The 25,733-nt window shown below is 38.0% G+C and overlaps 1 protein-coding gene across 9 annotated transcripts in view; it reads left to right on the forward strand.

The window, feature by feature from the left end:
* The window catches only part of ATP8B4 (ATPase phospholipid transporting 8B4 (putative)), a 279,642-nt gene that overhangs the window by 66,470 nt on the left and 187,439 nt on the right, over window positions 1-25,733 (forward strand). For 8 of the 9 annotated variants that reach the window (XM_045059334.1, XM_019832448.3, XM_019832446.3 and 5 more), the window contains exon 3: window positions 372-430. The exons of the other annotated variant lie outside the window; for it this stretch is intronic. In XM_045059334.1, the coding sequence (XP_044915269.1) occupies window positions 372-430 (59 nt within the window). The remainder of the gene's footprint in view (window positions 1-371; window positions 431-25,733) is intronic. 9 annotated transcript variants of the gene reach the window in all.

Genomic DNA, 25,733 nt, shown 5'->3' on the forward strand with positions numbered 1-25,733 from the left:
GCAAAAAAAAAGAAAAAAATCTCAGTGTGGCATTTGACTTTCAACAGCATTCTCCTTTAGGAACTACTCGGAGTTAAGAGAAAGGGTCTTTGTGGAGCTAAAGGGATGTAGAAATTGGAGACACATAATGTTTTGTTTTATGGCTGGCATCAGAATTACAATGAGACAAATTTCAGCTTTCCATTTTGGGACTTTCCAACACATGTTCCAACATTTAGGCTGGAAAAAACCAATGCCCTTCAAATTTCAAAGGAAAGAATTCTTGCAACCTTGACTACAATCAAAGTAACCTAAGTGATGTTAATTTAATGAGTTATATGTTTCTTTGGGTCAAAAATTTAATTTCATACCTGATTTCTCCTTCTCTTTAGAAGTAGAACGGATAGTGAAAGCCAATGACCGTGAACATAATGAAAAGTTCCAGTACGCAGTGAGTAAAACATACATGGCACATGCATGCTGGGATGAGTTTTATCTTAAGGAGAGTTGGATTTATGCCTTCTCGAACTTTATGACTTCACCAAAAACTTTCTTTGTTTTGGCCCATTTTAGTTTCAAGGTGCTATATGTTTCCATGAATACAGGTTTTAGTAATGTTTATACACTTATTTTTGTCATGCGGTAAGAGTGGTTGGTATGTTCTTTGGTATAGGAAGAAGACAAAATTTCTTTCTCACGAATTGATAGTTAATTTTGGTGTCTATTTGGCCACAAGAATACATAGGGCCACTAGAATAAATAGGCCTCTGTGGTAATAGTGATAGAAGTGATGGTATTGGCTGATGGGTGATGAATGGCTTTTGGGGGATTTTCTCTAGCTCAGGCTCAGTGTGGAAAAGTACGTGTAGGACAAAGTTCTGAAGTCTGGAATGATTGTTTATCAAACGAGAAGTGGAAATGATTAGTTAAAATGTGCAGGCTTTAAGCTTGTACTGAACTACTTGAAAAAAATGTTTTTCAAGAGGATTTTTTTCACTTACGTTAGAAATATTTATTGTCTGTTAAGTCACTAGCACTGCTCTAGGAACTTTGGCTACATTGATGAACAACTTCATGCATTACAAGATAGGACCTCATAAAGATCTTCTCATCTATCTATGATTCAACCTAAGTTGTTACATGGAGTCTTTTATAAGCTCTAAGAAAGATAATTGGTAGAAGTGATTTTGTAGGTGACATTTGGCCTATAAGATTGAGTGCAGCAACACCTTTCATGAAGGAAGGTCTCAATTCAAAGAGGGTTTTGATAACTATGAAGGCAGGGAGATATTTGGCATTGCTTATTTAGGCACTAGCCAGAAGACAGAGTTTTGCACAATGGATAATTTTTAGCATTTTGTTCTTATTGGTAGGTTTTTCCCATATATGGAGATGGATGCGTTGGGCTAAGCTTGGTACTATTAAATATTCGACCAAGGTAGCTAACAACTCCACTTTTCTCATGCTGTGTGAATCGTGTAATTATATTTTGTTGTTCAGTGGCAGTTGTTCTACACGGAATCAGTACACTGGCTCTATGACAGAGTTCTCATTGTAAAATAATATATTTGCACCCTGATTTTATTCATCAGTCTTGTAAGTTTGGTTAACATAAGTCTGCCTTTGAGAGAAGGAATCCTTCTCAGGAGGCTGATGAACATGTTGCTTAGCCTGAGAGAATGAGGCTTTAATTCCTATTGGTGATTAAAAAAATTTTTTTTAATGTTTATTTATTTATTTATTTATTTATTTATTTATTATTATTATTATTTTTTAATACGAAATTTATTGTCAAATTGGTTTCCATACAACACCCAGTGCTCATCCCAACAGCTGCCCTCCTCACTGCCCATCATCCACTTTCCCTCCTATTGGTGATTTATGTCACTCTCTCTGGCTTCTTGACGTCTAGTTATTTGGCGCCTCTGGTCATCACCAAACTTGGCTCCATACCTTTACATCCATTCTATAGCTAGTCCTTTAACTGTAGAGGATGACTCCTGAAAGCCTTAACCATCAAACCTCAAATCAGAAGAGTAGACATGTGTATATTTTAAGACCTTGTGGACACACCTGGGTGGCTCAGTTGGTTAAGCTCTGACTTTGGCTCAGGTCATGGTCTTGTGGTTCATGAGTTTGAGCCCCATGTCGGGCTCTGTGCTGATAGCTCGGAGCCTGGAGCTGGCTTCAGATTCTCTGTCTCCCTCTCTCTACCCCTCTTCTGCTTGTGTTCTCTATCTCTCTCTCTGTCTCTGTCTCAAAAAAAAAAAAAAAAAAAAAACCCTTGGGGAAAACAGTAATAAGTAATCCACTGTGAAGTAATTATGCATTTCAGTATTTACTTGTTTTCCAGTGTGTAGCAAGTATTTTCATTCTGTGAGTAGTAACTCTATTAGGAAAGCCATATTTTATTTGCCTTTTGTGAGATGATAGTTTTTTCTACTTACAGTTATTTTTACTTAATTTATGAAATATTTCAAACTTATGGAACAGTATAGGAAACAATGACACCTGTGTGCCCACCACCCAGATTAAATAGATGTTAACAAATTTTGCCATGATTGTTTCAGATCTTTTAAGAGTAATATCACACTAATGGTTTTCTCTTGAGCTTGCATGATAATGAACAGAAGCACTTAGATGTGTGGCTACAGCTCTTGGGCTTCCTAACAACAACAAAACAGTAGAACAATATTCTATGACTGTAGCATATCAAATAAGGCAGCTCAGTCTCTGAGTTAAAACCTTCCAAGGAAAGAACAAAACTCATTAGGAGCTGGAGAAACCAAGAAGGACAAGAGTTGAGAGAGGGAAGCTGCAGAGGAGAGATGAGCACAGGTATCCCTAGTCTATCAATCACTACTGTGGCTCAGAGAGGATGAGCCAGGCCCACCTAAAATGGGCGTGGGTCCCCACTGTACACAGCTTGATTTGGGAACTCCGAACAGGATGGCTGACTGTGGGACCATTCTCAGCCCATCTATTCAGGTACAAATTGCGGATGATACAAGTACTTATTTCAGTTAATGTAAGGATTGAAGTAGAGTAACACACAATGACCCTATGAGCTAGTCTGTGTAGAGATGGGATCTGAATCTGATTCAGCCTGATATTCAGGTTCACACAGATTCAGCCTGATATTAAGGCTTTTAAACTACTTACTATATGGAATATGTTTGTAAGAATGATGAAAGCCTGGGGCTTTTTGCTCAACCTTGCTTTGAAGGATATTGCCCCAAATGGAAAAGGATTTGAAGAGACCTCTATAGATCTTAGGGAGGAGAATGCTTATAATTGGAAAAGCAGTATTCCCACTTAAAGGCTGAAAAGGAGATGGGAATAAATTGAAACTATTTCTGAAAAAGAAAAAGGGAGAACTGGTGAAGTCCCACCCAAATGTAGTGTAAAGAGTGTTTTTAGGATAAGATAGGCCATGGTTTGAATGCTTTCTCTCATTTGCTAACTTGTGATCTCAATTTGTTTATTTCTCTGAACATCAGTTATTTCATATGTGAAATAAGGAAGTTTCCTCATAAGACTATTGTTTTTAATTAGAGTGCAAGCAGGGGAGAGGGGCAGAGAGGGGAGAGAGAAAGAAAGAGAGAATCTTTAACAGGTACCATGCTCAGTGTGGAGCCAGATATAGGGCTCCATTCCATGACCCTGGGATCATGACCTGAGCTGAAATCAAGACTAGGATGCTCAATCCACTGAGCCACCCAGGTGCCCCTCATAGGATTATTTATTAAAGATTTAATTAGATAATTTATATAAAATATTTGACAATAGTAAGACTAGCATACATGTATACATACATACATATCTCATAGTTGCCATGTACCAGGACCTGCACTAAATATTTTATATGGATTTTGTCTCAAATCTAACTTGGTGGTGGGCAAGTATTCACAATAAATTACAGATTTCCTATAAGCGTTAAATAAAGTAAGATATCGATAATAACAATGTTAGGAAGATACTGAAAAATGGGCTAAAGTCGTAAAACTTTGGTAGCAAGTATCACCCCCCAAATTAGCAAATCTGTGATACTAAAGGTATAGGAGTTGCTGCTGATGCAGTAGTAGAGAAACAAATGCAGCGACAGCAAGAAGACTACAGTATAAAGATTGTGGTGGTAGAGACCCCCACCCTGTCCCACCAAATAAGCTCTGTGTAAATGATAATAATTCAATGAGATATTTATTGATTACCTACTCTGTGCAAAGCATTTGGCGACTTAAGGAAATTTTCCTGACACTCTCAGCATGGATATTGACAGGTAGATACATGACCAACTGTGATAGTAATAGCAATAAAGACAGTGACAATAGTAATATTGTCACACACACATAGTGCTTACCATGTGAAAAGTGTGGCTCTAAGCACTCTACTATACTAAACTTACTGATCTTAGCCACAGTTCAATGAATAAGAGCATATTTATTATCTTTTATCACCTCACTTTTGTGTGTAAAAACATTGAAGCATGGAGATCTCACTCAAGTGACTTGCTCAAGGTTGCACAGCTAGGTAGTGGCCCCCATTCTTATAGCTTGGTGTCCAGGGGCTTTGTACATTGCTGATCATCCACAAAACCCAGCCAGATGAAGTGGATCTCCATTTCCAGAGCTAATAGGTGGCACAGCTGGAATTCTAATTCAGATTGGCCAGATTCCAAAGCCTGTTTTTCCCATGATACCATACTGCTCTTCTGACCAACCTGAAAAACAAACAGCACCAACAAAAGGACAAAATCTTCCAAATCCTCTCTCCTTCCCTCATATACCTATTTGTAAAATATTTATACTCTGGGGACAAAGACAGATAAAGGAGATACAAAATTTTACAAATGTGAGTCTAAGAATGACCTTAAGTCTTACTCTTAGCATTTGTAAATGAGCACTTAGGAAAAAAATTTACACAAAGCTCAGATAAATGGTGTGATTTCCATAAGCACTAAGCCTGGCTGAGCAAATGTTTCTCTTTGAAGGCTGAAGGAAGATATTTCAATACCTAGAGAACCTTAATTTGTCAACAAAGCCTAAAGCTTCAAACCACATTATAGGACAAAACACAGGCTTAAAAAATGATCAAAAGTGCTTTTAAGAGCTAAAGGGTTTAGAACATTAACAAAAGACAAGGTTAATGATTCTAGCTGAAATTAATTGGTAAATTAGACATGAGATTGTGGAAACTGGAAGGTAGAAAACATAAAATTACAAGAGGGATTTTGGACTGCCAAGATGTGTACAGCAAAGTAGGATTGGAGACTCTAGGGAGAGCCAGCCAAGTGCTAGAATTATTATTCTCATTAGAAAGGAGTTCAAAGTTTTCCTGGTTAATAATAGGAAAGAATAATGCAAGTAAGGAAAACAGTTGTTGTATTAAAATATGTTAATGTTAAAAATGTTAGAAAACTTGGTAAAGCCAGCCAAACATCCAGACTCATTATCCCTATTAAAAGAAGTTCAAAGTGAATAGTAGAAGTTGTGAAAACAGTTGTAGTCGTATTAATATGTGTTGATGTCAAGAAATGTCAGAAAAAGCGTTAGATTAATTATGGTTATTTTCTGATTTTGTTTAAAACTAAATGATGTTGGAAAACGTTGGTATTCCTACTGGTTCTTATTGTCTCCGTTTTCCACGTAGGCATACACCATCCTCATTCAATTCTCTGGAACTTTAACAGAATTGAGAAGGGGTTTGAACTCATTTGAGTGATGCAACTGTCTTGCCTCAAACTCAGAAACTTCAGTAAAGCTGCACGTTTAATATCCGAATGCCTTTTATGCACAAATGTAGACGCGAAGTTTCTAAAGGATTTTTTTTTTCTTGAGCTAAAATATCCTGTTTAGGGGGCACCTGGGTGGCGCAGTCGGTTAAGCGTCCGACTTCAGCCAGGTCACGATCTCGCGGTCCGTGAGTTCGAGCCCCGCGTCAGGCTCTGGGCTGATGGCTCGGGGCCTGGAGCCTGTTTGCGATTCTGTGTCTCCCTCTCTCTCTGCCCCTCCCCCGTTCATGCTGTGTCTCTCTCTGTCCCAAAAAAAAAAAAAAAAAAAAAAAAAAAAAAAATCCTGTTTAGGAAGTGTACACAGGCTTATATAGGTTGGTGAAAATGTAACCAAATCATTTTGCATGCTTATAAAGAAAGTCTTGCATCCAAAAATTGCAATTCTGATATCTTGATTTATTCCTAAAATCTTAAAATGTCTTGTTGATATCATGGTTGTTGGATGGAATTTGCTGTTGGTCTTGTGATTTTTGTGCTTAGAACAATGACATTTGGGGTTTTCCAAAGAGTGTGGCAATTTGGCTGACTCAGCAGTTAGTACTACAGTGACATCACCAAGACTCCCTTCAAAACAGCTTCTAATTTCTTCATCCATTTATACAGGGTTTTATATGTTTCTACTTCTCTTTTCTCTTAGAATAGGTGGTTGAGAGTGGAGTAGAAAAATGTGGTTGGTTCACCATTATTCTGGGTATGTGAGCTTGAATGAGGTTACTGGACCTCTGTAGATCTCAGTAAAACTTCATATTCCTGTGTGTGTGGGTGAATTGAACGTCCACTGTCCCCTTTTTTATAGAAATAAAAATGATATTCAAAATTCAATATATACACTATTTGCCCACTCTAAGTCTAAAAACATGTGTGTTTGTTGAGTTACTTACTTTTCAAAGATTTGAGGCAGTGTGCAAAAAGAATGTAAAGCTCAAAGGGATATAGGGCACCTGCGTGGCTCAGTCAGTTAAGTGTCTGACTTCAGCTCAGTCATGATCTCAGAGTTAATGAGTTCTAGCCCTGCGTCGGGCTCTGTGCTGACAGCTCAGAGCCTGGAGCCTGCTTCAGATTCTGTGTCTCCCTCTCTGCCCCTCCTGACTCACACTCTGTCTGTCTCTCTCTCAAAAATAAATAAAGATTAAAACAAATTAAAAAAACTTGAAGGGATAAACATACACAAGGAAACTAGTATGAAATAAGTAAGTCATAGAGATAAAAAGTATTGCCTAGGGAATTTGGTCAATGGCATTGTAATAGCATTGTATGGTGACAGATGGGAGCTTCACTGTGGTAAGCATTGCCAAATCACTGTGCTGTACTCCTGAAGCTAATGTAACATGGTGTGTCAACTATACTTCAATTTAAAAAAATGAGGAAAAAGATGAGCAGGCTGTCTTTAGTGGGCCCCAAAGTGCATGCTACAAGGCCTTATCTGCTTAGAATGTGTTGCCTGCTACGGGGTTTGCTAAAACAGGGGCTATATATTCTGCTTTCTACCTGAGCATATATGATCTACTCAAGAAGGGAAGACTAACCCATGAGAACAAACTTGATAACAGGTAATAAGGAAAAGGTAATGCTAAATCCTAATTGTGTGATATGGCTTGTGAGTTTTTGAGGAAGTCTTGTCAGAGGAAATGGGAAGTGATATGAGCCTTGTTTGTTTGTTGTTTTACCACCTACATTAAGAAGGGGGGGAAATGGGCAAAGTCCTGTAGTTAGACCCAACTGGGCATGAGGGGTGTGTCATAGGAAATTATCATTCAGGTAGGTGAGATAAGATTGTTTAAGAAAACTTGAATATGAGGTAACAGGCTCCCAGGAGCTAAGGAGTCACAAAATGAAAAGGGATTTTCTTTGCCTTCCAGATAAAATAGACTAGGTATCCAAATGGAGATGCCCAGGTGATACAGAATGTAACTGGGTGAGCTTATAACTGTAGAGTAGGGATATTAGTTGGAAGAAGATGCTTCGAGCTAGGAGAAAAATAGAACTTGTTGAGGAGTGATGGCTGACTTGTGGGGTGTGGAGGGAGAAACCCACATTTAGTTAGAAAAGGGAAAGGGGGGAGCCCAAGAAGGAGTAGGAGCAGCAAAGATTGAGGAGAACAAAGAGAGGACAGTGAGATGAAAGCCAGGGGAAAGGAGCCTCTCAGGAAAGGGGGGAGTGGGGTTGCGTAATCATTCTAATGCTAGGTGCTCATCAGGTTAAGAGCTAAGGAAAAACATCTTTATTTTATTTTTAAAAAGATCTTTAATTTGAGTGTAGTTGCCACACAATGTTAAATTAGTTTCAGGCATACAACATAGCGATTTGACAGATCTATATGCTATACTATGTTGACCACAACATATCTGTTCACCATACAGTGTTCATCACAATACTACTGACTATATTCCCTGTGCTGTAACTTTTATTCCTGTGACTTAATCATTCCATAACTGAAAGCCTGTACTTCACTCCCCTTCATCCATTTTGCCCATCTTCCCCCTACCTCCCCTGCAACCATCACTTTGTTCTCCATAGGTCTAATTCTGCTTTGGGTTTGTTCATTTATTTCATTTGTTTTGTTTTTTAGATTACGTATATGAGTGAGATCATATGGTATTTGTCTTTCTCAGTTGAACTTACTTAGCATGATACCTTCTAGGTCCCTCCATGTTGTAAATGGCAAGATCCTTTTTATGGCTGTGTGATATTCAATTGTATATATCATATCTTCCTTATCTGTGTGTCCATAAACAGGCTGCTTCCATACTTTAGCTATTGTAAATAATGCTGCAGTAAACATAGGGGCACATACAGATTTTTGAATTTGTATTTTCATATTCTTTGGGTAAATACCTAGTAGTGAAATTATTGGGTCATATGGCATTTCTGTTTTTAATTTTTTTGAGGAACCTCCATATGGTAAGAAAAACATCTTTAAATCAGAAGGGAGCAATTGGAGGACCTGAAGAAAATACCTTTATTATTATTTTTTTAAAGATGATATTTGAGAGTCAGAGGCAGGAAAAAAATGCAAAAGTAGGGAGCATGGTATAGCCCACCATTAAGAACTTGCAACAAAAAGGAAGGAAATCGTATATAAGCTTTCAGGCTTAGTGAAATTAAGTACATTTTTGAATCAATCTCACATATTTTGGCTATCCAAATGCATGGGAAGGTAAAACTCTAAGTATTTTTTTAGGGAGAGGGGAGACTCTTAAACTATCAATATGTTGAGACACATCTGAGTCCTGCTTTAATCTTCAGCCTGATGAGAAATTTGGGTTTCTCTTTCTTTTCTTCATGAGCAGCATAGCAGCAGCACCGGTATGTTGTAGATCGTCACCAATAGGCCTGATTATCAGAGCAATTTATGCACCAACCAAAGAGTACAGATGATGACAAGCAGTGTGACAAGTTGGAATTAGTTGTGGAAAGTGCCAGTAACTTGCATTTGTTATGGGTTTCTGGTTGTTGGTTGTTGTGTTTTGTATTAGGGCATTCCCATAGCAACAGTGGCTTTTTAGCAAACATTGCAAATGTCTTCTATTTTGTGTGCTGTTAATACGTGTAAATTATTCTATGTCCTATATGACAGAAGTGTTTCCTTTATAAATAATTTACGTGGAGGAGAAAAGGTAATTTTTGGGCTTTACTTCATTTTCTTTCTGGATTTAAGAGTTTAAAAGTAGAAACATTTTATCTCTTTGACATCTGATTTATTTAAATAGTCTTATTCTTTGGCTAAGCATTTGTCTGATTCCTTGTTTCTTTTATTTGGTTGGTCTGTTTTAATCTTTTGTTTTAGACTCTGAATTCATATTTCTAAATGTTCTAAAATGGCGCATTAAGGTAGTTAAAGAATCCAGTTAAACTCTACAACTCTGAAGTGTTTGTTACGTACCTGTTGCATGTTTGAGATAATTTTAGTGTCTTCATAAACGTGTTCCATTTCATCTGTGTGTGAAGTAAACTTCAAGTAAAGCCACACAGATTTTTTTTTAATTTTAATTTCTTCATTGCAGTGACATGAAATTGAAAAGGTTCCAAGCAATGTGTAATTGCAGTTAGAAGAATTAAAATAAGCTAATTTTGGTGTTAGAATCTTAGAGCTCCATTATTGCCTGGCTATTGCCAGGCAAAGAAATGAAAAGATGGAGCAGGAAGAGAAGTAACTTCCTGTGTGGAGTGAGCAACACAAATGCAGTTTCCTTTGTTGGCAAATGGTTTATGAAAGTAATCCATAAATCAATCATGTGGATAAAATTTGGCAAGAGTAGTAACAGTTGAGAAGTTAACGGAAAAACCACCAACGCTAACGGTTTCAAAGTGATTTTTATCTTGTTTTGTAGTTTTCTTTACTGGACCAAATAGTTTGGTTCTGTGAATCATACTATGAAAAGATGGCAGTTACCATATTTTACATTTTATAGTTGGAAAATTATTCATTTGTGTTAATGTTTCAAATTCATGTCCACAATTATGAAACCAGTGGTCAGATTACTGTTGTATTTTGAATCTTTTTCTGCAGTTTCTTACAAAGGTAAGCTATTTAAGCATGAATGTCAGACTTGAAAATATATTAAATATGATGCTAGGAGTTGGTTAGGAGCTATATATTTATGTGTGTAAATGTATGTGTGTTGCATGAATGTGTGCATGTAAGTAAGGTTTTAGTTGTAACTATGTGTGTGCATCTTTGTAAGAATGTTCTGGCTTGACTAGAGAAAGCCTGTTCTTTGAGGAATTGAGCAGAGGACAGCAATCAGATTCCTATATACAGATCAGTGGTATAAACCTCTGGCTGTTGGTATACCTGTCTTGACTTCTCTAGAAGCCCTAAGTGTTCTGGGTTTCATTCGTGCTCCTGGGTTGTCCAGCTTGCTGTGAAACAAGGTCATGTCATTATGGCTGTGGCTATCCAGGTGCATTTTGGATAGGTTGAGGATGGTGACATCCAGGGAAGAAAAGTTGTTTTATACAAATGATAAAACATGACTCACTTTTCAGGTACTGTAAGGAAGTTAGCTTAAGTGCATTAGAGAGTCTCAATTGTGGAGTTATCCTTTAAAGTTTTCCCATTCACTTCTCTCTCCAGAATTCTCACTGACTGCATATCTAGTCTTTATATCACTCTACAAGAGGGGAACTCACCCCCTCTCTTCAGTGGGCAAGGGTGTGGAGTGTGGGGGGCCCACCTGGCTTAATTTTTCTTTAATTATTCTGATAATGCTCCAAAACTAGGGAGAATAGATAATTTCTGTTCCAAACTAGGGCACTTGTGAGAATGAAAGGGGATCCTATTAGTTATTTTGCCAAGACAGTGGGCATAAACTGGGACTGTCACTCTATCTGTAACACATTTTCAACCTTTGTATTTAATGACTGAATTTGGAACTTCTCTGGTGCTCTGTTTTTGGATAAAGCAAGAGCTTTATTATCTATTGGTTTATCTTCTGAGGCCAAAACAGAGCCAACATGTCTTCTGGTTCACATGACAAACCTGATAATGTTTTTAAAATTCTAAACCTGGGTTCATTGAGTAGACTTATCTCCAGGACAGTCATCTGCAGTTTCCTCTTTTTTTTTTCTCCCAAAGATCTTAAGCATTTCTATAATCCCTTAAAGTGGGTTGTTCGAAACTCAAACACCATATTCTAGAAGTTATTTGAGTAGCTCGAAGCAGGAGAAGAATTATTAATGCAGTCTAAGATTGCACTGGCTTTTTGGTGATGATTAACTTATCTTAATCTCATACTAATCTCATTTTCATCATTAATGACAAAGACTGTCACATTTCTCTCTTTATCTTGCTTGTCATAGAATTTGGCACACAACAGATAGGATTTCCTCTCGCATAAACTATTCCTTTCATTATTGTGTCATATGCAGACTTAGGAGCATGTCTTCTACATCTTCACTGATGTCTAATCGAATGGGCCAATTGAATCAGGAGCTCTGGAAGTAGAGTCCAAGCATTAGTATATTTTTTTAAGCTTTCCAGGTAATTCTAATGACACAACAGGATTGAGAATCACTGTTATAAGTAAGTAATAAAAATATTGAGTATAACACATTTGAGACAGAACCATGTACCTTATCACTGGACTCTTCCCTGTAGTTGCCATTGGACCATTAATCATTATGAATTTCTGACTTAATGAGTTTCCAGTTTCTATAATTAACTGTCCTTACCACCAACCTAATTTCTAGGCAGACTATTGCTTTCTATCTTAATAAGCAGAAAACTTTTTTTTTTTTTTTTAAAGCTGTTACAGTGCTGGCTTAAATGGCTTCTATATGGAAGCAGAAGGATGGAATAAATAATTGAACTTTAAAGATTCCTTTCCAAGTCGTGTTTCTATGATTCTTGCAAACCACTTAGTTCCATGTTGTGATATTTTAAATACTCTTGTAGACCAAATGCCACAAAAACGCCATTGTTCTAGGCAAGACATTTTTGAGGTTAGAAGCACAAATGGGCTGAGCTTCATAATGTTTTGCAGAGACAGCATTGTTCAGACATTTCTAGGTGAGAAAATAAGCTAAAGAAATATTGGATTTTTTTTCCTTCTCCTTTGCTCTCTGATATGGGAAAGTTAATAAACTGTTTGAAGATGTTGTGCTAAAAATGTGAAAAGTCTCTATGCTAGTGCCTATCTTATTTTGGCAAAAGTAGTTCTCTAGGTTTTGTACTGGAAATTACTGTATCATTTTGTATTTTTTCCAGTTGGGCTTATCAGCCTTGTATTGAGTAATTAGTAGGTGTTTGTCACTTTGTTAAGTACTTTAGAGACTTAAAAAAGTATAAAATAAGTCTTAGTCCTTTAAGAGTTTGCTATCCCCTTGCGATTTTATAGACACAAATGAGATAACAGTATAAGGCATTGTAATACTAAGTATGAAAATATGTGGTGTTAGCATTTTTACTATATCTGGGTAAGGAAGACAATTTTCTAAGAGATGAATATTTTCTTGAAGTTCATATTGTTAATAATGTCTTTTTAAAAAAATTACAAAAGAATGGTAAAATACAATGTTGCATTTATATAAAAATGGTCTGACCTGATTTGGAAACCTACTAATTTGCATTGCACTTCAGACCCTGTCTAGATTTGGGGAACCATTTGGCCACTCAAAAAGTCAAGTGTCAGTCACCTTTAAGCCCATCTCAGCCTAAACTGACTGAAGAAAATGATCAACTCATTCAAAAGTACTCCTGGGGTATATTGAAATTAAACTTTTTTGAGTATGAAAGGTAGTTGATTTTTTGTTTAATTCAAATGTGAATTATATATATAATATATAATAAATGAAATATTGATTTTAAGTGTACTTAAAATACTTCAAGTATATATACACGTCATATATATACACATCATATATATATACACGTCATATATATATACACGTCATATATATACATATACATATACATATACATATATGACGTGTATATATGTCTATATATGACGTATATATATATCATAATTAACTGTCCTTACTATATATATACATATATGATTACTTAAAATCAATACTTCAAATATTTTAACATAGGGAATAATTCTGAATTTGTTTTATGAACAAATAATTACAGATAATTTCCTGAAGCCATAAAGGCCTATATGCTGTTGTCTGTGCAAATGATCAGTATTTTGCGCTTCAGCATTAAAAAAAAAAAAAAGGGGTTTCTTGCACCTGCATTTCTTCTCCTCACTCTGCCATGCTCCCCCTTGCTTTCATATACCTATGGAATTTCTTCCAAGGTCCCATGTTTTCCAACTTCATGCTTGGTCTGATCTTTTATTTGCAAGAGCTTAAATTGAAAGTGTGTCCTGAGAAACTTAACAGAAGACCATGGGGGAGGGGAAGGAAAAAAAAAAAGAGAGGGAGGGAGCCAAACCATAAGAGATTCTTAAAAACTGAGAATAAACTGAGGGTTGATGTGGGGGGGTGGGGGGGTAGGGATGGGAGGGTGCGTAATGGGTATTGCATAATGAGTATTGAGCACCTGTTGGGATGAGCACTGGGTGTTGTATGGAAACCAATTTGACAATAAATTTCATATTAAAAAAAAAAAGGAAAGTGTGAAAAATCTCCATTTTTTCCCCTGATGATTTTTTTTCCATTCAATGTATTTTTCTTGAAGGATTGAAGGAGAAGTCCAGAAGAATATTTTCAGCTCAGTCAAAAGGATGCTTTGTCTTTATAGTCTAAGTCCTGGTGTAAAGCATTTATCTGTGATGATGCAGCTGCATGGTCTGCTGGTGAAATCAAGTATCTCTGAAGGTTCATAATCTATAGTGCACAAATGGGACTGTTTTGGATTTGTACTAATGTAAATTATTTGCATAGCCTTTTGAAAAAAATGCATGCAACCTATCTTATATCTCAGAAATTTGTCTTTATCAATATTCTGAGAGGTTATTTAATACTTTGCTTCTTGAAGTGTGTTCCACAGACCTCAGACCAGGAGCTTATTAGATATGCAGAACCTCCCCGCCCCCCAACAAACTATTGAGTCAGAATCTGTATTTTAACCAAATTCCCAAAGGATTCATATACACATTTGGGTTTCAGAAGGGCTGGACCAATCCTCTATTTTTATCTTAGGAGTGCCCTGAAGATTTTGAAAAAAGCAAAAAGGTGAGGAGGGAAAAGACATTTAATTATCAAGCATAATGCTAATGCTTTAAATGTGTTTTCTTAATCTTCATAACTCTGCGTGGTAGGTATTATTACCCATATTTTATAGATGGGGACACTGAAGATTGGAGGGACTAGGAAATAATGTTCCAAGGTTACTTAGTTGGTAAAACGTTTCAGTTCACAGAATCCAAGCCCTCACTTTTTCCTAATAGTCAATTATTTCTTAAGGCAATTGGCATTCACCAAGTACTTATTAACTGGATTAATATTCTTTATGGCAAATATGACTTAGATTTTTTGGGAAAGTGTCTTCAAGAAGCTCTTGAGGCTTTCCTGAAATAAGACTTGCAAGGAGAGTCATCTTAATCGATAAATTTTAAGTTGGAGGTTTGATTTATTTTCTTCCATATGTAACTCCTTTCTTTAAGGCACGTCTGCCTCCTTAACTGTATCCCTTCCCTTTTCTGTTCCCTCCTCCCTTCCTTGTTCTCTGCCTCCTCTTTCTCCTTTGCAATAGCTCCTGTCAAAATAGCTGCCTCTGTCATGAGTAAGAAGGCACACACTGAAAAGTATTTGATATCATGATTTTGCTACAGAAACCTGGCATTTTTCCATAGCATTTTCAGGGAAACAGTGGGGCTTGTTCATAAATGCAAAACCCAGTTTGAATTCACGGTGTGGATGGTGTACAATGTTGGTGATACAGGCTGTGATAAGTCCCTTCCTCAAGATTATGCTCATGGTAAGTGAAGTGCTTTCAGGAGCAGCTATTTATGGATGGACTATCCCATTCCTTCTACTTTCCAGCTTCCCTCCCCATATCTGACTTCCCATCTCTACCTAGTTGCCTGGCACTTTGCTATTTCCAAGATATTTCCTATCAGGAAGGAGATCTTCACATTGAAGAATTAGAAATTAATGTGTCTTCCCTTGGGTATCAAGTCAAAATGGAAGGCAACAGCCAGAGAACATGTTTGACACAAAGAGTTGACCTATAATACATGGTCATATAATAGGTGTGTACAGTTTTTTGGTAGAGGGGTTCTCTGAATCATTACTATAGTTGACCCCTTATTTGTTCATTTATTTATATATTTATTTAACAACCATAGTTATTAAAAATTAAAAGTATTATTTGTTTCTATAATTTATTTTTTATAATTCACATCCAAGTTAGTTAGCATTTGGTGCAACAATAATCTCAGGAGTAGATTGCTTAAGCCCCTTACCCATTTAGCCCATCCCCCCTCCCACAACCCCTCCAGCAACCCTCTGTTTGTTCTCCATATTTAAGAGTCTCTTATGTTTTGTCTCCCTCCCTGTTCTTATATTATTTTTGCTTCCCTTCCCTTATGTTCATCTGTTTTGTATTTTAAAGTCCTCATATGAGTGAAGTCATATGATATTTGTCTTTCTCTGACTACTAATTTCACTTAGCCTAATACCCTCTAGTTCTACCCACATAGTTGCAATGGCAACATTTCATTCTTTTTGATTTCTGAGTAATACTCCATTGTGTGTATGTGTGTGTGGGGTATACACACACACCACATCTTCTTTATCCATTCATCCATTGATGGGACACTTGGGTTCTTTCCATACTTTTGCTATTGTTGATAGTGCTGCTATAAACATTGGGGTGCATGTGTCCCTTCGAAACAGCATACCTGTATCCCTTGGATAAATACCTAGTAGTATAATTGCTGGGTCATAGAGTAGTTCTATTTTTAATTTTTAGAGGAACCTCCATACTGTCCTCAAGAGTTGCTGTGCCAGTTTGCTTTCCCACCAGCAGTGCAAAAGAGATCCTCTTTCTCTGCATCCTTGCCAGCATCTGTTGTTGCCTGAGTCGTAAATGTTAGCCGTTCTGACAGGTGTGAGGTGGTATCTCATTGTGGTTTTGATTTGTATTTCCCTGATGATGAGTGATGTTGAGCATTTTTTCATGTGTCGGTTGGCCATCTGGATGTCTTCCTTGGAGAAGTGTCTATTCATGTCTTTTGCCCATTTCTTCACTGGATGATTTGTTTTTTTGGGTATTGAGTTTGATAAGTTCTTTATGGATTTTGGATACTATCCCTTTATGTGATATGTCATTTGCAAATATCTTCTCCCATCCCGTCAGTTCCCTTTTAGTTTTGCTGATTGTTTCCTGCATTGTGCAGAAGCTTTATATTTTGATGAGGTCCCAATAGTTCATTTTTAAAAATTAAAAGTATTATTAAAAACTAAATTATAAAGGGCAACGATTACTGAGGAACTGCTGTGTGCCTGGCGTGGGGGTGAGAACCATAGAAGTCAACAAGACTCAGTAGTATTTTTCCTCAAGGAGCTCACAGTCCAGTTGGGGCTCTTCTTCAGGTCTGGGATCAGTTAATTTCCTAGGAGCCCAGGGAGGGGGTGCTGTGGGCCATGACTGGCTTGGCCTAAGCAGGCGTTTTTAGCCTTCCTGAGTGTCAATTTCCTTACTGAGGTTAGGCAAAATCCCCCTGGAAAGGACTATTGTGGGAAGAGAATGTCTAAAATGGTTTGACATCCTTTGTTGTTATAAATAAGATAATAACCACTTGGGAAAACCAGTTTCTCATAAAATCCTCAGGCCACATGTCAGACCCCTAGGTTTCCCCTCCTCCACACTCTTCAAATCCTTTGTCTTATTTATATCACCACAGGTGACCCTCAGTGGAGGGACACAGAGCACAGGCTTCTCTTCCCATGAAATGCCTCCTGATACTATTCTGCCAAATGCAACAATCTCTCTGGCTTTTTTCTCCCCCAAACTGATACACTTGCATAGGAGTCAGGATGAACTTTGTTTTTGAACCCTTACTCCAGATGGAGTGAATCAGGAGGAGGAATGTATCAGAGGAATGCACTGGGGAAAAGGAATGAGAAGGAAGTAGAATGAGATGGTGGAGAAGGTGTAGGTGATGCAACCAGGAGCTCCTCATTCACTCACTCACTCACTCACTCATTCACTCATTCATTCCTTTATTCAGGAAACAGGGGAGAGGATCTGGTCTGCTTTGGCCACTCACTGTTATTCCTAGCTGGCCTCACTAGGATGGGGTGGATCATTAACTATTAAATAAACAAATCCCCACTGTAACTCACCCTGGATCCTAATACTTAGAATTGTTCCTGTGAGAAGCAGCTCAGCAACTTAGACCATCTGTCTTAGTGAGTTTTGATTGGAGACTCACATTTGAAGCCACTGTGTATTTTCTCTGCCCACATCATGGTAGCTCTTGCTCTGCTAGGCACTCACATGAGCTTCTTATTGAATCTCTGTGTCAGATCCTGCAGAAGACAACTGCCTATGTTTATGTATGTCTCAGGGGAGCCCTGTTTCCAGTTCCCTGAAGCAAATTTAGTCGTTGTTTAACTCAGACCATTCTAAGTGAAACTTCCAAATTTGGTGAAAATTCACTAAACTCTTTGTAGATGATGTCATCACAAAAAATAAAAGATCAACACTTCAATTTATTTATAAATTACTATTGTTGTTACTGTGTTTTAATGACAGAAGATGCTTTTGAAGCCTCTTTCTTTTTCCCATTCCATGTAGAAATTTTCTTTTCCTGTGTCCCAACCAGTTCTTGATCCTTCCCTTTCAAAACCTCTACTCTCAATTAAAAACTACTCAACAAACAAAAATCACAAAGGCAGGTGATGTGGTTTTTCTAAACTTAGATTTATTGCCCAGCACCCTGAAGAGGGTGGGAATTCAGAGATGCACTTACTTACTCATTTGATCCCCAGGGGTTCAGGAGAAGATTGCATGGTGTTATTTGTGTAGCAACCTAGTGTAAGAGGTAGAGTCCTAGAAAGGATTAGACTACTTGTGGTGTGTTATTAAAACCCCTTAGCCCTTTGGGAAATTCATTATGGGTGTCTCCTCATTAACTGGACTTTTCCATTGTGCTTTTGTTATTATCATAAATGCTGAGGTCTTGCCTGAAATTTGGCCTAGTTCCCAGACGGCATAGCAGTGTGAACATGGTCTAATTTTTAGTCCTCATAAACAAAGCAGCTCATATACACTACATTGTCCAAAGACACTCTGGTGGTTCAGGAAATGGACCTGAGCAAGCCAGCTTCATTTCAATGCAAATAAATGCCTACTCTGGTCCTCCAAGGCCTCTACAGCCCTAGAATGAGATGGGCCAATAGGTCAAAGCTGAGGACCTACTCCCTGTAGATGTTAGATCTATACGAAGGAGGCACAGAAGAGCTTTGGTAAGCAGAAATAGGCAGACAAATCATTAGGGATGCCCAGTGAACATCCCACTGAAATACAACTTTTGATTTCTTTCCTCTTGTGTATGGCTTCCTTTTGTTTTATATCTTAGCTCTCTGGAGAAGGCATATACTAGGTCTCTCTCTGTCTCTATATAATTTTAATAGTATTTTTGCTTTTTTTCAGATGTCACAAAAGAAAAGTTTTATTTGGACCTAGTTAAAAGCCTTTATATGTTCTATGCATCTAAACACCCTGGAGGAAAAAAAAATTAGTGTGATTAAATTAATCTCAGAGGGAAATTTAATTTGTTCCCCTGGTAATTGTCCAAAATTAGTTCTTTGTAGACAAATTACTATTCATAGGCCATTTACTAGTTCTACAACAGTCTTGCAGAAGCTGGAACACTGCATTAAATTCTGAGGGTAGAAAAGAAAACAAGGTTTATGATACTGCCAGGCAGATTTGCTCTGGGGGGAGACTGAAGCCTGAAAGCTTGCCTAGCCACTGTCTATGTTTGTGAAGTCTAGAGGGGAAATGGAGCTCCCTAGACAAGCCTGATGATGCTGTCCCTGAGTTGAAGGGACTGAGAGTAACTGCTCTAGGTGGTTGAATTCATGTGCACCTTCCACTGTCTCAGTTTTGAGAGGTTCTTTTCTTTACCAAAGAATATTATAGGAAGGTTAGTGGATTTATTAATCAAGAGGGAGTCCAGATATTGCTTGTTTTTGACTAATTTCCCAGGAAAAACATACCATTTGGGAGAATACATGACTCTACAAAAGAGCTTTTATGGGCAGCCCTTGTAATTGCTCTAGGCCTCAGTTTCTTCTTCTGTAAAATGGTGCTGAAGTCGCAACAGCTCATTAAATTTTTTGGAGATTATCTGAGATGATGTATGTACAGTGCTTGGCACAGTGCTTAGCCTGTGTAGGGAGACACTACATGTTAGCTGGTGTCCTTGCATGAAACAGACATCATTACACACAAAGTCATACTTTCTTCATTTTGCACCCACTTCTTGGTGACACATGGGCCACACTCATTTTCCCTGATTATAACAGTGTTTAGTCTAACAGTTTTCAAACTTTTTGAGCATGTTCCCTACTTATAAAAATAAGACCGTCCTGTGCCTATTGATAGATGAAAATGGATAAAGATGATGAAATACTAGTCAGCCTTCAAAAAGAATGAGGTCTTGCCATTTGCAACAACATGGACGGACCTAGAGGGTATTATTATATTAAGTCAGATAAGTCAGAAGAAGACAAATAAAACTTAGATGTGGAATGTAAAAGACAAAACAAATGAACAAACAAAAACCAGCACCAGACTTCTAAATACAGAGAACCAGCTGGTGGTTGCCAGATGGGAGGGTAATGGTAGGATGGTGGAAATAGGTAAAGAGGATTAAGAAGTACAAACTTTAAGTTAATAAAATAAGTACGTTACAGAGATACAGCATTTGGGAATATAGGTAATAATACTGTAATAACGTTGTGTGATTACACTTATTCATGGCGAACATTGAGTAATGTATGGGATTGTCAAATCACTATGTTGTACACCTGAGACTAATTTAACATTGTGTGTCAACTATACTTTATTAAAAAAAAGTAGATCCAAATATGTTGCCCAGATCAAATACCTAGCTAGAAAAAAAGAAAACCTTCCCAATATACGTATATTTACCTTGTGTTTGTATGTATATATCCATATATACTTACATTACATATATATATATACAGACATATATATATATATATACACATTACATTATATATATATAAATGTAAGTATGTATGTTTGTGTATATAAAGTTAAGATGATCTGTACATTAAACATTAATAACCGCAACTTTAAATTTCTTTGTTAAAACATACACAGAAGTTACTATTTTTTTTTAATAGCCTGAAGGACTGTTGGGTGTCCCTTGGAGGACAGATGCCACAGTGGTCTCATCAGATAGGATAATCCTGAAGTTGCCTTAACCTGAAATGTCAAATGTGCAGGCTTCCTAAGGGAGTCTTGGTAGGCAAGGTGTTCCTGTATTGTTACTCACTTCATAGCATTGATCATTTTCTTTAACTGTGTCATCAGTGTACAAGTTTGTCTGTGTATTCCTGCCTCTCTTCCCATGACTAGAATGCAAACTTCCTCCGGGAAGGTTGGGACTTTGTCTATTCATATCTGCAGTCCTGGCTCAATGACAGTGCCTGTCACATGAAAGGCTCTTGGTCGTATGAATGAAGGAATGCCGGGGACAATGTGCCCTCCCCACCAATGCCTTATTCCTATTGGGGATCCCAGGCTCAGAGGAACGTAATGAAGATGGTGGTGGTGGTGATGACAGTGCCGTTTATTGGCTGTCTGTAAGGCCTCTTCTGTGGCTTGACCCGCAGTCAGCAGTGTTCACAGAGGAGCACTATCATCTTGTCCTGCCTCCCAACCTTGAGGGCGATACACTGCTCACTGGGCACCATTTGACTAACACTGAGGAGTTGTGGTTCTGCCTGGGGTCGGTGAGGCGCCACACACCCCATCTCCAGGCTTATGTGCCCCGTGTGTGAGTTCTTTTGGGACCTTTGCATAACCAAGGGTGTGTCACATATTTCCTGAGTGGTGCAAATGTGTTTAGGCCACTTCCTTTTTTATGCAAGTGTCCTGTGTACGCCATCACAGTTTGGGTTTTATTTTATGGTTTAGAGATAATTTCTCTTTAAGAGTCAGGACTGTTTGTCCTTCTGAAGTGAATATTGTACCATCTTTCTCTGCCTCCTCTTATGGCAAGAATGTTAGGCTCTTTCCCCCCCTCAAGCTCCCTGACTGTTACTTTTTACAGCTGTCACGACATAACAATGTTTCATCAAATGTGGGAAGATCTGAGAGGGCTGAAACTGTGGTGCTCATTGCGAAAGCTCCTGGGGTTTGGCCTGTGGGATCACAGACGCAGGCAACGTCCTGGGACAACCACCAGATGCATTTTGGCTTGGCCTTCTGTGACTCATTCCTTAAGGCAAATATAGAGAAGAAAGTACACTATTATATAAAAATGTAAACTGATCTTGTATATATTATTAATGTTCTTAACTGGTATTTGGTTGATTGGGCGTAAAAGAGAAATTAAGTCAAAGTGACTTAGATAATAAAATAAGTGAACAGATAAAAAACTGAGAAGTCCTGAAATAGGGCAAGCTAGCCTCAGGAGAGGCTTGGTCTAGTTTCTTTCTCTGCATTTCTTGGCCCTGAATCTTCAGTGTAGATTTTATTTCTGGCAGCCTCCCCACTCAGGGTCCCAAGATGCTGTCAGTGATTCTTAGGGCTCTTTGCTTCCAGGTTGGAATTCAGTAGGAAAGAGAAAGCCAACAATTGTAGCAAATTCCCAGAATTGACATGGTTCACGTGCTAATCCCTGAACTCAAGATTGTAGTTAGGAAGATGGGCCATGTATTTGGTTTAAGCTATTCTGGGTTTGACCCTGGAGTTATCAATGAGAATTGAATCTATCCTGACCACAAGACTAAGAAATTTGCAGCACTGTTAGCTCAGGGGAAGGGAAAAATAGTCAAATGTCTGTTACACCTAGCATTAAAATAAGACTGGATTTGTAGCACTAAGTTTGTTTTTTGATATTTGATTTTTATGGCTGATGTGTCCCACATTCCCCAAATATTAGACTTAGTTTCCATTTCTGGTTGTGGTGTCCATAAGTGTTTCTGGCTTTCTGCCTTTTGGGCATATGGGGACTTGTTCTGATCAACGAGTTTGAGCCTTTGGGATGAAGCATAAATTTATAGGTAAGAAACCCTTCAGAGCATTCTCTTTCCCTTTGGAACTGTAATTGCAAGTGTCTGAGATGGTGGCTGGTCCATTGTGAGTAACTATGATGAAACGGTCTCCCTGCTGGCTCATGTTGAATAAGTAGCACGAGCAAGAAATAAACCTTTATTATTTTAAGCCATGAAGACTCTGGAGTTGTTTGTTACTATGGCATTGAATTTCCTAAAACCATTTGGATTATTTGGGGACCCTTCACAGAAATCTTATATTTGTATAATTCTTTCAAAGTAAAACTCAAAAATGCTTTCACATCTATGATCTCATTTAATCTCCACAATAGTCCTATAAATATGTAAGTGAGAAATCTTATTAGCTCCATATTTCCAGTGGAAGAATTTAAGTAAACTCCCCAAATGCTCTGTTTACTAATTTAGCAGTGTTTGTTATTTTCTATTTGCTTTGTTTTCTTAAGCAATACGATTACACAATAAAATCTCATTATAAAAAATAATGCCTCTCATTTTGCTAATATTGAGTTTGATGTTCCACCTCTGAAGAATTTATCATTTTTACTTTACTTTTTCCTGTACCAAATAGTTAATGTGAAAATGTAAAGGACTTTGGCCAATGCTGCTTCTGTCAGAAAGCTAAACAAAAAGAGTGGTTATTTATACTATTTACTTGCATTGAACTTTGTCAGGGACCAAGAGAATCACTCTTGAGGGGGTCTGAAAGAGAACACGGGAAACTGTAATCATACATCAGGCAATAGATAACCAGAGCTCCTACAGCATGGGTTGACTCAAGAGGAAAAGGTAGATATACAGTGTTATTTTCCTTGGTAAGAAAGTGGCAGCAGACCAGAAATTCAGAGTGGAGGCGAGAGCAGGGGATGATTGATCTGAAAGCAGAAGAGAGATCTGCTTTGCCCTGAATTGGGGAAGTTCACTGCTGAGGAGTGGGCTCTAGAAGCAGAGTACCTGGGTTCAAATCCTGGTTCCATCACTTATCTGTTATATAACCTTGCTTATACATATTACTTAATCTCTCCAAGCCTGGGATTCCTCTTGTATAGAGTAAGGATAATAGTACCTATTGCATAAAGGTTTTGTGAAGATAAAATAAGCTGTAAAATTTAAAGTTTTTAGAATAGTATACATAGGAAGAGCTTGATAAATACCAGCTGCTCTTTTATATTATTATTATTCATTGTCAACCTTTTTTGTCACCCTCTGTTTTAAGCCACCCATCATCTCTCACCTGGACTAATTAAAAAACCTTCTCATGGTCTTCTCTCATCTATTCTTGTGTCATTTCCAACTTGTTCTCCACTCTAGCTACTGTGATCTTTTAAAATTAGAAGTTCTTCAGGTTACTCCTTTGTTTAAAGCCATTCAGTAGTTCCCTCTTCACTTAAAATTTTAGTCTTTATGATAAACACCAAATTCTTAGCATGTATTTCAGGGAACTTCTCTCTCTAGCCTCAGTTTGTGCTGACCTCTTTAGTACAGCCTCATAGTCCCCTTTTTAGACCCCCAAGTGAGCCATCTTTTGCCTACTTCAGGGCCTTTGTGTTAATATATTTTAGAGGAGCGATGTTTTGTTTCCCCCTCATCCTGATGTTGTCTTCCTGGTGGAGGGATCTCTACTGTGGCAACACTTTTCTCTCCACCCCTTTACTCACTTTGTGGTGGCGTTACTTATTCAATGTGTCAATCTTGCAGGGTTCTCTGGGCCTTCCCATCTCAGCTCTGTCCTCTTCCTCTTGGAAGCAAGCTTCCTATAGAGAACTGATGTTCTCTGATATTCCTCTAGGGGTAGAAACTTTCCCACTACATGGGAGGCCTCCTGTGGTCCAGGATTGCCTATGACATCTTGGAGTCAGTTAACTAGCCCACCTGGTTAACAAACTAAACCCATGACTTCCATCCTGGTTTCAACCAGCACTAAGGATTCTATATGGATTCTCCAGATGTATTCCTTTTTTTCTTGTTTTCCTCTTCTTCCTCCTTGCTTCTGTATTGGGATATTTCTAGTGGTCCGTGGTGGAAAAGTCGTGCTAAGAGGATAGAGGTAAAGATCTTCTGTGCTATATAATGGCATGAATTGTAGTAAAATTTGACTGTAAGCCAATAGGTTGATCAGTGAAGTGACTGAATATTTAAGGTCTTATCAATACCTACATCCTTGGACAAGCAGTAGAAATAGAACCACTTTTTCCCTTTTGATTGAAAAAGAAAGGTAAATGTGTCCAGAGATCCTCCAGGAGGGGGAGCACTCGTTCTTTGTTCCCAATCATAGCTGTGAGGGTTTGCATCATCTGTGACTAAGTCACAACAGAGCCAGAAGAACAACACAATCATTGCTATATGTCAAGTTAAACAAATAGAAGAAAATCGTCACAGTCCCCATTTGGCATTATCACTTTATCCCACACAATTGTCTTTTTACCTATGTGGAATTCAGTTTTGTAGAAGATTTTCTTTATAATTCCTGTCATGGTTTTGAGCTTCCCAGCAGATGTTCCATCTGTCCTTTTACAAGATACAGACTTAACCTCATTTTAGTTTCAACTTAGAAGAAAATATAAAACAGTTAAGTATATGTGATTTTTTTTTTGTTAACTGCTTTTTCTCCTTAGCTTTCCTCCTCCCTATTCTTTTCTCCAAGTCCCTTCCTCAGAAACCTGTTACGTGATTAGCAGCTCTCACAGCCTTTCTTCCAGCCCACACCTTGAGTTGATAGCTCACTGCAAAATAGTCATCATCAGCTTACAGAAGGGTTTGCAGGACATGACTGTGAAACAGACCAACTAAGCTGGGAATTCTCCGCTTGGCACCTCTCTTACTCTCCCACAGCTTCTTGCACAGAGCTAGACACACTGATTCCTGGTAAATTTGAAAAATTTAACAGGGGACCATATTTTCTTTAAACAGGTAGCAGCGATTACTAGGAGCCAGTGTAGTTTGGCTTAAAACCAGTCACACAGGCTGAGTTTTAAAATACAAGTGGAAAGGGGCGCCTGGGTGGCGCAGTCGGTTAAACGTCCGACTTCAGCCAGGTCACGATCTCGCGGTCCGTGAGTTCGAGCCCCGCGTCGGGCTCTGGGCTGATGGCTCGGAGCCTGGAGCCTGTTTCTGATTCTGTGTCTCCCTCTCTCTCTGCCCCTCCCCCATTCATGCTCTGTCTCTCTCTGTCCCAAAAATAAATAAAAACGTTGGAAAAAAAAATAAAATAAAATACAAGTGGATGAAAAAGCTTATTTTTTTAATAAAAATGTTTTTCTGTGTCTGTGGGGTTTTTTTGTTTTTT

This window comes from Felis catus, chromosome B3 (assembly GCF_018350175.1).
Source record: "Felis catus isolate Fca126 chromosome B3, F.catus_Fca126_mat1.0, whole genome shotgun sequence".
In the NCBI taxonomy this organism is placed as follows: Eukaryota; Metazoa; Chordata; class Mammalia; order Carnivora; family Felidae; genus Felis; species Felis catus.